Raw genomic sequence first — 15,645 nt, 5'->3', positions numbered from 1 at the left:
CAGGTGCTGTGTTGCATTGGTCAATGCAGAGTTGATCTATATTCTAGGGATAGAAATAAGCTTTATAAAAGCACAAATTAAAAATTAGGCAAAATTGGGATAAGGGCTACGAAAGAAGCCAATTGGGAAGGGGAGACTTGGATGATGTTGGGTCCTCTGAACTCTGGAGAGAGGAAAGAGACTGACTTGTGCAAGAACAGACAGAATGGGTTTCCGGGGAGGGGAAGAGTGGAGACTCACTTTAGAAGGTGGTTGCAGTCATCCAGGCAAGAGGTGATGGTATGGGCTAGAGAGAAGAAGGAGTGGGAATGGGGGTAGAAAGAAGTGGATGGGTTCAAGGCCCAAAAGGCTTACTGAATCATACTCAGTGGTGAAAGACTGAAAGCTCTCCCTTAAGATCAGAAACAAGACATGGATGTCCACTGGCACCACTTCTATTAACATTGCACTGAAAATACTAGCCACAGTTAGGCAATATTTTATATATACATAAGAAATAAAAGGCATCCAAATTGGAAAGAAAGAAGTAAAACTACCTCTATTTGCGGAAATCCTAAAGAATATTCACACACACGAACTATTAAAGCTAATACCCATATTTAGCAAAGTTATAGGATATGAGATCAATGTACAAAAATCAGTAGTATTTCTATACACTAACAATGAACAATTTGAAAAGGAAATTAAGAAAACAATTCCATTTACAATAGCATCAACAAGAATAAAGTAACTAGGAATAAATTTCACCAAGGAGGTGCAAGCCTTGTACGCTGAAATCTACAAAATGTTGCTGAAAGAAATTAAAGATACAAATAAATGGAAAGACATGGTGTGTTCATGGCTTGGAAGATGTAATATTGTTAAGATGATGATACTCCCCCAAACTAACTACAGATTCAGTGAAATCCCTATGAAAATCCAATAGCTATATTTGCAGAAATGGAAAATCTGATCCTAAAATTCATATGGAATTCCAAAAGTCCCCAGACAGCCAAAATGATCTGGAAAAAGAAGAACAAAATTGCAAGATTCACGCTTCCCTGCAGTAATGAAAATTGTGGTACTGGAATAGGATAGCTATATAGACCAACTGAATAAAATTGAGAGTTCAGACATAAATCCGTACATTTATGATCAATTGGTTTTTAAGAGGCTGCCAAGACTGTTCAAAAGGGAAACAATATTCTCTTCAACAAATGGTGCTGGGACACTTGAATACCCAGATGCAAATCAAGTTGGACCCTTACCTCACACCATATACAAAGATTAACTCAAAATGGATTAGAGACCTAAATATAAAAGCTATAACTATAAAACTCTTAGAGGAAAACAAGGGGCACAGTCACGACCTTGGGTTTGGACATGGTTTCTTAGATATGACGCCAAAAGCACAAGCAACAAAAGAAAAAATAGATAAATTGGACGTCATAAAATTTTAAAACTTTTGTGCACTATCTTAATAGGCCACTATCAAGAAAGAGAAAAGAGCGCCAGCCCCATGGCCTAGTGGTTAAGTTCAGTGTGCTCTGCTTCGGCAGCCCAGGTTCAGTTCCCAGGCGCAGACCTACACCACTCGTCAGCCATGCTGTGGTTGTGACCCACATACGAAATAGAGGAAGATTGGCAACAGATGTTAGCTCAGGGCCAATCTTCCTTGGAAAAAAAAAAAGAAAGAGAAAAGGCAACCCACAGAATAGGAGAAAATATTTGCAAACCATATACGTAATAAAAGTGTAGTATCCAGAACACAGGAAGAATTCATACAGCTCACTAACAAAAAGACAATCCAATTTAAAAACGAGCAAAGGACTTGAACAGAACTTCTCCAAAGAATTTACTCAAATGGCTCACAAACATATGAAAGATGTGCAACATTATTAGTCATTAGGGAAATGCAAATCAAACCCACAATGAGATACCACTTCACACCCACTAGGATGACTATAACGCAAAAAAAAAGGAAAATAAGTTTGGCAAGGATGTGGAGAAATTGAAATCCTTGTATATTGCGAGTAGGAATGCAAAACAGTGCAGTCACTGTGGAAGATAATCTGGAGGTTCCTCAAAATGTTAAACGTAGAATTACCACGTGATCTGTGTTTTAGTCAGTTTGGACTGCTATAACAAAGTACCACAGACTGGGTGGCTTATAAACAACAGAAATTTCTTTCTTACAGTTCTGGAGTCTGGAAGTCCAAGATTAAAGCACTGGTAAATTCAGTGTCTGGTGAGGGCCTGCTTCCTGTGTCATAGATGGCTGTCTTCTCACTGCATCTTTACGTGGCGGGGGGGGGGGCAAGAGAGTTCTCTGGGGTCTCTTTTATAAGAGCACTAATCCTATTCATGAGGGCTCCACTCTCCTGTCCTAATCACCTCCCAAAGGTCCCATCTCCTAATACCATCACATTGGGGATTAGTTGTCAACATACGAATTTGAGGGGAATACAAACATTCAGTCTATAGCACCCTGCAATTACACTCCCAGGTGTATACCCACGTTAAATAAAAATATATGTCCACACAAGAACTTCTACACAGATGTTCACAGCAGCACTATTCACAACAGCCAAAGGTGGAGAAACAACCCAACTGTCCATCAACTGATGAATAGATAAACAAACTGTGGTCTATCCATACAATGGAAGATTATTCAGCCATAAAAAAGGAATGAAATACCGATACATGCTACAACTTGGATGAACCTCAAAAATATTATGGTATGTGAAAGAAGCCAGACACGAAGGCTACATATTGTATCATTCTATTTACATGAAATTTCCAGAAGAGGCAAACTCATAGAGACAGAAAGCAGATTAGTGGTTGCCAGGGGCCAGGAGGAGGGGGAAGTGGGGAGTGACTGCTTAACAGGTACAGAGTTTCCTTTTGCGGTGAAGGAATGTTCTGGAACTAGATAGTGGTGATGGTTTCACAACATTGTGAATGTACTAAATGCCACTGAATTGTCCACCTTAAAATGGTGAATGTTATCACAATAAATAAAAACGGCTTGCTGGTGGATAGCATGTGGAATGAGAACATAAGAGGGAAATGATGACTCTCCTCGTTTCCTTTAGGAGTTATGGACTGGAGGAGCCTTAAGCATTCACTGTGTTTCAGTCTCCACTGCTTCCTTTCTCTTCTTTATCTAGCATACTCATTCCCACCCCAGGGCCTTTGCACCTGCTCTTCTATGTGCCTGGAATGATCTTCCTCCAACTCTTGGCCCAGCTACCACCTTCTACACTCGTGTCTCAGCCATGCTGTCACCTCCTCAAACACTTTTCCACAAGCCTGACTGGCTCCTCCTCATCTCTTCAGAGTCCCCACCCCCATGGACCCTCAATGTCACGCCATCCAGTTCACATGCTTCATGGCATTGATCACAATTGTTATTTCATTGACTTGCTCACTTGCTTATTATCTGTCTCCCCCAGTTCCACGAGAAAAATAACATCATATGACTAATCCACACCATATCCCCAACGCTGGGCACATAGTGTGCTCTCAATAAGACTTGTTGAACGAATGAATAAATGAATGAAACTTGCCTAGGAAAATCAGAAAAAAAAATCTAGCCTTGTTTAAGTGAAATAAAGTAAAGCAAAGTTGAGATTAGCAGCTACTATTTATCTATAGGAGGAAGTGAGATTTTTTTTGGCCTCAATTGTAGACTTGGAAATTTATTATGGTGAGGTCATCTCACCCATCAGCCTGCTACCCACCAGGGCCATCAAAGGAAACTGGGGGTCTTCCTCTTAAAACTCCCTGGATCCTCCCACCTTCATCCCTCAGCTCCCTGGCTTCACAACCTCAGGGTCCACAGATCCTACCCACCAGGACCCAGATGTTACCAGGTCTCGGCAGCCTGTGAGGTGACATTCACATTAACCCACCATTGCTGTTCTTTCCTTCGTCTGCTCACACAGCATCTGCACCCATCCTGTAAGAAGCTCCTTGCTCCAAACCGGGGAGAACCTGAAGAGGGGACTCCTAAACCTACCTGTGGCTACAGTCACCACTCACCGTCCGCTGTGTTGACTTTGCTCTGCTCTGGCTTCCCCTAGGAACTCAGGAAATGTCTAATACCCCTAAGTCCCTGTTATGGGTGCAGAGCCAATGTTGATGAAGTAGGTGCCTGGCCTGGCACGAGGTCTCTGGATGCTCCCCAAATTTCCATCTCTGTGTTCTATGCACCCCCACCTGCTGAACAGAGATCGGTCGAATCTAATCAGGATCATCTTGTCCCTCTTTGGCAGATACTCAGTTGTCCAGCATTCCTTGCAGAGAAAATGACCATGTAACCCAGTTCAGGCCAATGAGACTTTGTTGGAGGCTGTCATCGAGAGAGCAAGCGTGTGACCGCCCGTTGACGTTCAAGCTGGACCTGGGCTGTCGGAGGCTCCTCACTCCTCCCCGTCCTTGGAATGTACATCCCGCCCACACTGTTCCCACAATGGGAGCTGTTTCAAGGATATAGCCTTGAGAGAGTAAGGTGTTGTTGAGACCATCTGGACAGTATATGTGACTGAACCCCGTTAAGTCTTCCATATAAACTTTTTATTTTTTTTTTTTGGTGAGGAAGATTAGCCCTGAGGTAACATCTGTTGCCAATCCTCCTCTTTTTGCTGAGGAAGATTGGCCCTGGGCTAACATCTGTGCCCATCTTCCTCTACTTTGTATGTGGGACGCCTGCCACAGCATGGCCTGACAAGTGGTTCATGGGTCTGCACTGGGGATCCGAACCCGTGAACCCCGGGCCGCCGAAGCAGAGCGTGGGAACTAAACCACTACACACCGGGCCGGCCCCTAAACTTTTAAGATTATGGTGGGTGGGTGTGGAGATCTACTCATCTTTTGGCCACCCAAGACAAGCCTCGTATGTAAGTTCCCTTGCTTATTAAACTTGCCACCTACCAATCTGGAGTGGTCTGCCTCTTTCTTCAGTCTCTCCATGCCCTCCATGTACGGGGGCCAGTTTGTGAACCAACAGACTTAAAGGGAAATATGTTTGGGGGTCTCTAGGAATGCTTTTTCTTTCCTGATAAAAGGAACAGATGCAGCTAACATTGCTCTTTTCTTCCTCCACTGAAACTAAATATGATGCCTGGATTTGCAGCAGCCATTTTGAGGTGATGAGGCATCAAGCCACAAACCAAAAATGATGACATAAAGACCCGAAGAGCCTGCGTCATCATTGCCCTCAATCAGCCAATGAATCAATAAATGGGGTGCCTTATCCATTAGACACAGTCGGCCCAGTGCCTAGGGCCCACAACACTTTCAGGGGCTCGTGAAAATGTTTTCATTTCTTTAAAAAATCGGAAAAAAATCAACTTTCAGGTCAAGGAAAATGTTTTAATATGTAACATTAATATATTACTTATTATATTATATATACTTGTAGGAATATTATATATTTATTTATGAAAATACAACCATAAATGTAACTTTTAATATTTTTCGATGAAGGAAGAACCACTGAAGGCAAAAGAGTCCAAGGCTCACAAAAGTCATAAAGCCCTTCCAATGCCAGCAATCTCCATATTCCTTATTAATTTGTGACAACAATGCCCTACCTTCAAGCTCGGTCTCTGTATTTGAGCCCAAGCATTCCTACCTGATGCGGGTAAGAAGGGCTTCCTTCCCCTCTCTGGGCCACGTCCCACTGCCAGTGTCCAGCAGCCGCTCTGTTTAGGACAGGGGGACATTAACTAAGAGTTTTCTCAACTTCTGACCTATTTTTACCTCCTGGGACACAAATCCAGCCCAGAGTCCTCCAGGAAGCAGCCGCCAAACCATCTCCTCTTTATCCCTCCCCTCCTTCATGCCCTCACCACCCACATTCCTCCATCCTCCCCAAGGAATGTCCGTGGATGCCAGTGGGCAGTGGTGTCTAGTTTAGAGATGAGGGGTCTGCCCTTCCTTCACGGTAGCTGGGCCCCCAACTAACCAATCTAACGCTTTGCTGCATCACTATTTACTCTAAACCCTACCTGTTACAAATTTAAACCTGCTTCCCACCTTTGAGATTATGTCCCGAGGAAATAATTAAGGGTGCTCTCCAATTACCAAATTGTTCACGAGAGCAAAAATTGAATCCATCCAAATATTCAATAACAGAAGGCAGTATAAGTTACGAAGCTTCCATACTTGTGAAACCCTTTTGTAGATGTGAAAATTAATGATCTAGATCTGTATTTATTGACCTAGAGAGATGTTCATTTTTTTAAGTGAAAAAGCAGGTTAAATTTTTTTTCTATTCATGTTCATGCAAACAGATGAACACGTGACATAGAACAATTGTATCAACAAGATGATTTCAACCACAAGTAAGAGAAAACTCTTAAGCCGGTGACTTCACAGTGTGGCAGTGTATTTTCCAAAATAGCAAGAAATCCAGAGGTGGGGAGCTCCGGCTCCAGTTCCATGTCATGCTCCTGGCTCTGCCCACCTCCCTGCGTTGGCCGTGCCCTCAGGCCATCAGGTGACGGCAGCACTAAAGCGCTAATGCCCAGAAGGGGGCTGTGTGTTCTGTGGGTCTCTCCCTCCTAAAGGGCACGGCGATCTGGCCCAGAAGGCATCCTGCAGACTTCTCCTCCTGTCTCATGTGACCCAGAGCTGGGTCACACGTTCACGTCTAAACCAATCACTGACAAAGGGAACGGGAGCGCCGTGATTGACTTAGACCAGTCATGACCTACCCAGGAGGGGAAGGGGGCACCTCTCCCAAGGCTTGTGGCCAAGAGAGGACGGTGGATGCCTGGACAAGTTCAGTTTCATTAGGAAGAGGGGGAGGGAGATGGATGCTGAGGTGGCAACTGTATTAGTCAGGGTTCTCTAGAGAAACAGAACCGTCAGGATATATATATATATCCTATATATGTACCCATATATAAAGATATAGATAGATATATAAAGAGATTTATTGTAATGAATTGGCTCATGCAATTCTGGAGGCTGAGAAGTCCCCAGAGCTGCAGTTAGCAAGCTGGAGACCCAAGAGAGCTCATGGTGTAGTTCTAGTCCACGTCTGAACCCCTGAGACCTAAGAAAGCTGAGATTTCAGTTGGGGTCTGAAGGCGGGAAAAGACCAACGCTCCAGCTCGATCATTCAGGCTGGAAGTGTTCCCTCTTACTCAGGCTTCTTTGTTCTATTGAGATCATCAATTGATTAGACGAGGCCCACCCACATTAGGGAGGACAATCTGGTTTACTCAAATGTTAATCTCATCCAGAAACATCCTCACAGACACACCCAGAATAATATGTCACCAAATATTTGGGCACCCTGTGGCCCAGTCAAGCTGATGCATAAAATTAACCATCACAGCAATGAAACGCATCTGCTGCTTAGGGCATGCAATACAGCACTAACCAGAAATTTCTCTGCATAGTAAGCTGGTTAAGAGTGCCTTCGTTTGAATCCAGCTCTGATGTTCTAGCTACATATCTTTGGTTAAGCTATTTAACGTCTCTGGCCTTCACTATAAAATGTAGATAATGGGAGGAACCTACATGGTGGGGTGGTTTGGTGAATTAAATGAGATAATACGTGGGAAGTTCAGAGCACAGTGCACGACACATTTAAGTGCTCAATAAATCACAGCCGTTATTATCATTGTCACGCTATGAATTGTGAGGTCCTGCGTTGCGCCAGTTACCAACGTATTGCCTCTCAGGTCCAGATTCCTTCTTCAGCTCTGACTCCTCCGTAAGAGGCAGGACTTCGCAAGCATTTATGCTGAGCACGATGCGGAGCCTTCTCGGTAGAGGGCGCTAAGGGACACTGCAGGAGAAGCCTGTCTCATTCGTTCTGGCGGCCGCACGGGCGGCCAGCGGCGCGGGTATGAGGCGTAGCCGGGGCAGCATGGGTCAGAAGATGGGATTCTCAGGCCCTGGGGCAGAAGGCTTTGGGACCCTTGAACATTTTTGCGCTCAGGCCTCGAGGGAGAGTCCAACTCTTCCCAAGCTGATCTTCGGTGATGGCGCCCCTGGTGGTGAGCGGTCCAACTGCAGCGGAGAGAACCGAGCTCAGACACCTGAGCAAGCCCTGATCCCGTCCGTGCCCACCTTCCTGTGGCTGTTAAGCCGAACACCGTCAGGTCCTTTATCTTGAAAGAAAAACTCCAGGTTTTCAGGGAAGGACCGGCACAGGTCAACTTCCCGGGCTTAGTGCTTGGCAGGGAAAGGAAACACGTGGGTTTCGAAAAATGGCTCCCCAGAATGAGGCTTAGGCAGCCTGCTTTTCTCAAGTACCCCAGTTAACTTAGGGGTGCAGTCGGGGGGGAAACAACACTGGATCAATCTCTTGGGCCTTGAGGTTAGAATTCTGGCTGCTGCTCATTTGCTGTGTGAGCTGGGACAAAACCCTCTGTAGGCTTGGCTTTTTTCTCCATGAAATAAAAATCCTGGGGGGGGGGGGGGACGTGGACAATAAGATCATCCAAGCAAAGCCTGAAGTCCTTAATGTAGTGGCTGGCACATAGCAGGTCCTCAATATATGGTTATAATATATGGGGGGCGGAGGGGTGGGAGACTTGCTACCAAGCAACCATTTTGCATTCTCAGGGCTCCTGGGGGACTCACCACACCCTCACTGGAGATAGTGGGGTGGTAGGATTGTGAGGGAGACTCCCCTCCCCCAGCGGGGGCAGGGATGTGTCCCAGCCCGGGCCAATCAGACGCTCCCTCCCTGGAAGGGGAACCCTAAACAGATGGAGCTCCTTTCACCTGAGTGGTGGTGCCCTAACCACACTGTCTCTGTCAGTGACTATTCCCAAGAGTCTCTCCTGTCTTCTGGAGAGGCCTTGGTTTCATCCCATTTCTGAGTTCTCGAGGCTCCCCTGGACTCGGGGAATGCCCATTATCCTTCCAGTTTATGCCCTTTTGCCTAAGTTAGACAAAGTTGGCTTCTGTGGCCTATGGCCAGAGACCCCTGAGACTGACAAATGGAAAAGAGGGGACTCTGGATCCACCACTGCAGGGATAGGGCACACTCTGAGCTGTCCTCAGTCCTTCTGAAGGGAGGACTGAATACTGCGAGGCCTTTGGGGGCAGGATGCAAATCCTTAAAGTGGACTTCAAGGCCTTACAGGACCTTGGCCCACCACTGTCCTCCCTGTACATGCCACTCCAGCCCCACTGGCCTCCTAGCTGTTTGTCACAGGCAGGGGGCACACCTCCACCTCAGGGCCTTTGCACTTGCTGTTCCCTTTGTCTGGAATGCTCTTCCTCCAGAAATCCCCACAGCCCACTCCTTTTCCTCTTTGCCCCAATGTCACCTCCTCAGTGGGGCCTCCCTCAACTGCCCTACTTCAAAATACAAACCCCACCCCTCTGGGCCCTCCCTGTCTTCTTTGCCTACTTCATTTCTCTCCAGAAACTTCCAACACACGATAGCATCTGCTTATTTATTTTGTTGTCTACCTGCCAAGCCTCATGAAGGCAGGCTTTTTGTCTGTCTTGCTCAATTCAGTATCTCCAACACAGTAATGTGGCACATAGTAGGTGATCAATAAATATTTGTAGACCTGCGTTGCATTCTGGGTGGACGCAATCATGAACTTGGCGGAACAAGCCTCGGTCCCAAAGCGCCCATTGCCTGCCCAGCCCTGGAGATCCTGGCTGACAGGTGCCCCTACTGGGGTCTGGGAGGCCCTCACTCTCCCAATGACCTGCATATCGGGGAGGGAGGGAGCCACTTAAGGACTGGCCTCTCTTGGATGAAGAGGCAGTATGCCTTGGGAAACTCTCAGTAATAATAATAATAATAATAATGATAGTAATAATAATAATAATAAATTAGTGGTAATAGCAGCAGCTATCTTTTATGGTGACTGGCCTTTTTTTCTCAGGTCTGTGCTAAGCACTTTACATTCAATACCTCATTTAAGTCTCATAACATTCCTACGAGGGTAATCATATTATACCCATTTTAAAGAACAGAAAACCGAGGCTGGGAGCGTGTCAGTGGCCGCCCCGCCATCTCCCGCCACTTTCTGGAGCCTGGCACAGAACAGACATTGGAGAAATGATGCTGTCCCTCCCTGCCCCAGATAAGGGCGGGACGTGGGGCGCTGGGCATGGAGGTGGGGGTTCCCCGGGAGGCCCGGGCGCCGGGCGTGCGGGAGGGAGGGCGCGCGTCCGGCGGGAGGATGCTCGCGCGGTCCCCGGGGGCCCGCGGCGGCCGTCCGGAGGGCGGGGCCCCGCGCGGCGGGCCCTGACGTCACTCGGCGCTCGGCCCCGCCCCGCGGCCGCAGCTGCGGAGCCGGCGAGCGGAGCCGCCGCCCGGGGCTCGGATCGCACGGCCCGGCCATGGCTGCGGGCCCCGCGGGTGAGCGCGCGCGGGCGCGGGCGCGGGGCGGGGAGGCGGGAGGGCAGCCCCGGGCCCCGGCCGCAGCCCCCGCTGACCGGCCGCCCTCCCGTCTTGTCCACAGAGGCGGAGACCCGGCAGAGGCTGCTGCGCACCGTCAAGAAGGAGGTGGGTGCCGGGGCGGCGGCGGGGGCGCGACCCCCGGGGGAGGGGGAGAGGTCTCCCGGGGAGGGGCGGCCCCTGGCGGCGGGGGGCGGCCGCCTCGGGGGTGGGGCTCACCGGGGTGGGCATTTACCTCCCGCAGGGCTGGAGACGGATGAGTTTGGGGGTGGGGGCCTCAGGTACGGGGGGCTCTGGATGTTTTTGTGCTGTGAGCCGGGGCACGTGCAGCTGCGGCCCCTCCAGGTGTGCGGCACACCTGGCCGTGTCTGGGTAGGACTCCCTCCTGTGGAGGAGCGGGTGGGTGGGTCTCACTAAGGGGAGACAGGCACCTGGGGGGCAGACAGGCGTGTTGGGGGGAAGGCTGCAGAAGGAGGACCAGAGTTCAGAAGAGGGAGAAGATTCACTTTGGGAAAATCAAGTCTCCCCCCATCCCCCTACCCCACCCCCAAATTCTCAGTCCTTGGACGCCCCCCAGGAGCCAGGAGACTCCCTCCCAGAGAGTCCCTGGTCAGCGGGTTACTCCATTTGCGGGCATGTGCCCACGCTCTCCTGGCAAGCAGGGTCCCTTCACCCCCCACCCCCACCCCACACACGCAGGAGGGTGAGAATCAGACAGGGTCCAGCTGCCCCTCTGCCCCTTCACTCTCCCCAGGGGCAGCCGGGAGCCCAGTCTAGCTTTAGAGTTCATTGCCTATGACTTCCCACAGAGGGGGAGCATCTATATTGATGGGGGCTGGGGGAAGCATTTAGATGCCTGGACTGTATGTGGGCAAGTGTGTGTACGAGCGTGCACACGCCTGTGTGGGTGAGGACATGTGGCTGTGAGCATGTGTATCTGACATTGTCTGTGCCTCTGTCTGGAGATATCTAAGTGTATCTCTGTGTATTGTGTGTACATGTGTCTGTGTGTTCACCTGTTTTTGTGAGGATGATGTGTATCTGTGTGATGCAGGAATGTGCATGAATGAGTGAGGCTGTGACTGTGTGTGTGTGTGTGTCTGTGTGTGTGTGCATCGCCCTCCTCACGTTACCCCACATCCCTCAACCCCGGACCCCATTGCTGCCGAGCCCGCATCACCTCTGTATCTTGAGTCCTCAGCCCGAGACCTCACATGGCTGCAGACCTTGGAGGCTGGCTTGATTCCCGTGCCTCTGTGTGTGTTGGGGGTGTTAGCACACGAGAAGCCCCTCCCTGCATGATGGCAGGCAGCCACCAAGGGCAGCCTGTTGCTGCCTCTTCCTCCTCCGGGATCGTGGGTGTGTGTCTGTGTGTATGTCTCTGTGTGTCCCACGTTGTTTAAAGAAACAGCTCCAGGACTGCTTGCACATTCTAGCATTTCTGAATAAGGAGACATACAGGATACAGAAAGGCCCAGAACTTTCTAGCTCAGCCTGGGAAGAGACCCCTGTGGGGACCTGAAGAAAGCTCTGTCTAGACCCTTTTTCCAACAAAACCTACAGACGCACAACATTCTGATGACTGTTCTGGGGGAGATTCCCCCAAAAGCCTTCAGGTTAAAAACCTGCAGTCTCTTTATTCATTGTTTAACTGAGCCCAGGTGTAATACGTGCTCCCCAGATGTTTTCACCTGAAATGGCTGTGTTTTTAAGGACATGGTTGGCCCATTCAATTGGGAGGGGGGCTTCAGGCAGAAGAGTGTGTGACCAAGGTGTCTGGGGAGGGCAGTGCTTCCCACCTCTGGGCAGGGTTCTGGGTCCCTTGGCGCCCTGGACAAGTCCCTTCCCCTCTCAAGGACACAGTTTCCACATCTGGAGAAGGAAGCATTGGTTCAGTGTCCTTGGAGGTCCCGTTCATGTCAGTCTGGTTTGGGTTATTGGCCAGGCCGTGGGGGACACTTTGCCCCTGGTGGCCAGTGGTCTGGGCCTGCATCCCCTCTCCTGGGAGCAGCCGAGTTTGGGACTTGGAATGAGCCGAGGCCATCTCTTGATGAGAGGGACCTCTTGGCATCCTGCTTGGTGCCTGAGGGAGGCGGGGGGCCTCAAGTGCCCATTGACCCTGGATCTGCAATCAGAAGGCAGGACATACAGTCACACGTTGGTGGCTATTTCTCAATTCTCCATTTCTTGGGGCACATCATTTTAGTAATCAGAGCTTCCATTTACTGGGGGGTACTCTGTGCCCTACCCTGTGTGTGCAGTAACTTTATGAGGTGAGTGAGGTTGTACCCATTTTCAGACAAGGAAACTGAGGTTCGGAGGGGAGGAGTGAGTTGCTCAAGAGCACGCAGCCAAGAAGGCGCGGAACCAGGGACTTACCCCCGGGTCTGTCTGACTTCAGAACCAGGCTCTTACATGCCTATCCACGTCTACATAGCGCACAATCTTGGTTTGTGTGGGTCGTATAATTTCCATTGTATAGATGAGAAAACCGGCCCGGGGAGTGTAAGTGAGGGCACAGTGAAGGGGAACAGGTTCAAGTCTTCTGTCTGTGAGCCTCCTGTTTAGCATGGCTGCCCCTAAGAGGATGGCAACAAGTCCGTGTCCCCCAGAGCAGACCTCCTCTCTCCGCTCTTCCTCTGCCCACCTCTTTGGGGAGCATCTCTCCCAATATCAGAGAGCCAGTCTGCAGTGGAGTGGTGAAGGGAAGCTCTTTGCCTAGAAATCTGGGAGGCCTCTTCTTTCTCCCCACCTTCTGGGTTCAGAGGAACTACGTCCCTGCCTGTCACAGCCTCGCCCGGGGGTGCCTCCCGTCCTTTCTGGAAGGGGTGGCCTGAGAGTCAGTTTCTGTAGATAAGCCAGGCAGGTCTGCAAGCTTTGCCTGAGCCGCTGAAGCCACAAAGGCCGGCAGAGACTGTGGGGCTGGGGGAGCCGGTGTGACCTGGCACCACGAAGCGGATCAGGAAGGAGCTTTGGGCTCAGCCAGAGCTGGGTTCAAATCCCTGTGCGTTTATTTACTGAGGGGCGTCTGTGTGCCAGACACTGGGCTGGCCTCTGTGGATACATCAGCGAACAAGATAGGCCCTGTTCTCTGGGGGCTTACTTTCCAGAACAGTAGACAGAGCCTGACAGCCATCCCGAGCTTAATTAAAAGGATAATTACAGGCTGTGCACCGAGCTCTGAGGGAGAGGCACTTGGCCTCACAAGAACACGTAACGGGGAGAAGTAACGGCATGCAGGTGGCCCAGGAAGGCTTCCTGGAGGAAGTGATGTTCAAGAAGATATGTGAAGGATGAGTAGGCCTTTCAGGTGAAGGTATGAGGTGGTAAGAGACAGAGGAAAACCATTCCTGGCAGAGGGAACCGCATATGCAAAGACTTGGTGGCTGGAGGGAGCACCATGAACTTGGGGAATGGGAGGATTTGGAAGTGGCTGGAGTGCGGAGAGAAAGAAGGGTGCTGGATGCAGAGGGGACAGATCACACGGTCCTATCGTAAGAGCCAGGGGAAAGGAGTGGGGAGGAGTGAAGAATGTGGAAAGAGGAGTGTGGCGCTGCAGTGGATTGCTTGTAAATTGCGCACTCGCTGACAAGCATCTGTCTTTACCTTCACAAGTGTCTGGGTTTCAGTTTATTCATAGGGGGGTGAAAATTACCCCCCTGTCGGGAGAAACCGTGTGACAACACCCACTGTGGTAGCCTGAGCTTCTCCAGGGCAGGCAAATCATTTTTTCTGTCTTCCCCAGTGCCACCAAGGGGACGTTGGAGACACGGTGCGCTCAGCATGATGTCCTCCAGTTAAACCCAGCCAGCTCGATCCTGACTCCTTCCTGGCTCGCTTCACCCCCGCCCTCTTCCTTTCCCTCCCCGCCGCCACCCCTTAATTTTGTTTTGGTTCCCAGAGCGAGCGGGGACTGGCTTCCCGTTGCCATGACGACTGCCATTAAGGGAGGCAGCCACGTGACAGGAGTTGATAACAGAAGCGAAGTGACTAACTGCCTTGTTTTCCTGCCTCTGGGCTGGGTCTGGGAGGCCTCTTAATTGGAGGGAAGAAGGCAGGGGCTTGTGGGCGGGAGGAGAGACCCCAGGAAGGAGGCAGGGGGAAGCGGCGGGTGTGGCAAGGAAGCTACGTTTAGCTCCGCAAACTGGAGCTGATGTCAGGGCTGTCACCGGGAGCCGTCATCACTGAGGCTGAGCTGGGCCTGTTGGCGGAGCTGAGCCTCTGAGCCCCTGGGTGGGGGGCGATGGGGGGGGAGGGCGGCACATGCTGAGAAGTTCGGAGGAAGGAGAGGGAAACGCTGATGTTACTCCTGGGACCCCGTGGTGGTTTGACTCTAACCCAGTGGTTCTTAATGAAGGAGGGGGGGCAATTTTGCCCCCCAGGTGGGGTGACCAGATAACATACAGGTCACACAGTCAAATCCGAATTTCAGATAAACAATGAATCTTTTTTTAGTGTTAAGTATGTATGGCTACATCTGGCAGCCCTACCCCAGGGGACGTGTGGCAGGAGACATATTTGGTTGTCGCAACTGGGGCTGCCACTGGCATCTGGTGGGAAGAGGCCAGGGATGCTGCTCACCTGCCTGCAATGCACAGGACTGCCCCCCCACCCCTGCCACCCCAGCAGCTCAGAACGGCAGTCCTGTTGAGGGTGAGAAACCTCTGTGACCTCTGTGCGGGGTGAGGGGGGACGGGGATGGGGACGGGGGACACAGGGGACTGTGCCACTCTTCACAACAGCCCTAAGAGGTGGAACCAGAGGTGCAGAGACATTAAATAGCTCCATTTAGGGTCACACAGCCAGTGGAGAAGCCAGGATTCAGAGCCCGCTTTGTCAGGATTTGAAGGGTGGCCTTGGGAACCTGGCTCCCAGAGGGCAGAGGTAGGGAGCTATGAGCTTCAGCACAGGCCCTGGAAACACGGCTTGGGGTCAGGTGTGTGTGGGGGAAGGCGATGAGGCAGGAAGTCTCCATGAGTCCCAGCGTGTGCCGGGTTGTGAGTGCGGGGCTGCGGCGGTTGGACTTGCTGCATCGGATAGTGGGGAGCTATAGAAGATTTAAGAGCAAGGGAGGGTCTTGCCTAGAGTTGAACTTCGGGAAGTATCAGCTGATAGCAGGGTCCAGGATGGACCCTTTCTGCCAGTTCTTAGAAGAAAACTTCCCCTCTCTCCCTCCTTCCTTCCTCCTCCTCCTCCCCTCTCTCCCTTCCTCCAATCCTTCTTTCTTTCCACAAATATTTATGAAGCATCTACTATATGCCAGTCTAAGGGTT

The 15,645-nt window shown here is 50.4% G+C and overlaps 1 protein-coding gene across 1 annotated transcript in view; it reads left to right on the top strand.

The window, feature by feature from the left end:
• Positions 1–10,030: 10,030 nt before the first annotated feature.
• Positions 10,031–15,645, top strand: part of SGSM1 (small G protein signaling modulator 1) — a 92,467-nt gene continuing 86,852 nt past the window's right edge. The window contains exon 1 of the mRNA XM_087423594.1: positions 10,031–10,480. Coding sequence (XP_087279720.1) covers positions 10,031–10,480 — 450 coding nt within the window. The remainder of the gene's footprint in view (positions 10,481–15,645) is intronic.

This window comes from Ceratotherium simum, chromosome 35, assembly GCF_057802395.1.
Source record: "Ceratotherium simum simum isolate JZ-2026a chromosome 35, ASM5780239v1, whole genome shotgun sequence".
In the NCBI taxonomy this organism is placed as follows: Eukaryota; Metazoa; Chordata; class Mammalia; order Perissodactyla; family Rhinocerotidae; genus Ceratotherium; species Ceratotherium simum.
Note: the sequence above shows the minus strand (reverse complement) of the source record. Positions and strands in the feature narration are given on the sequence as shown.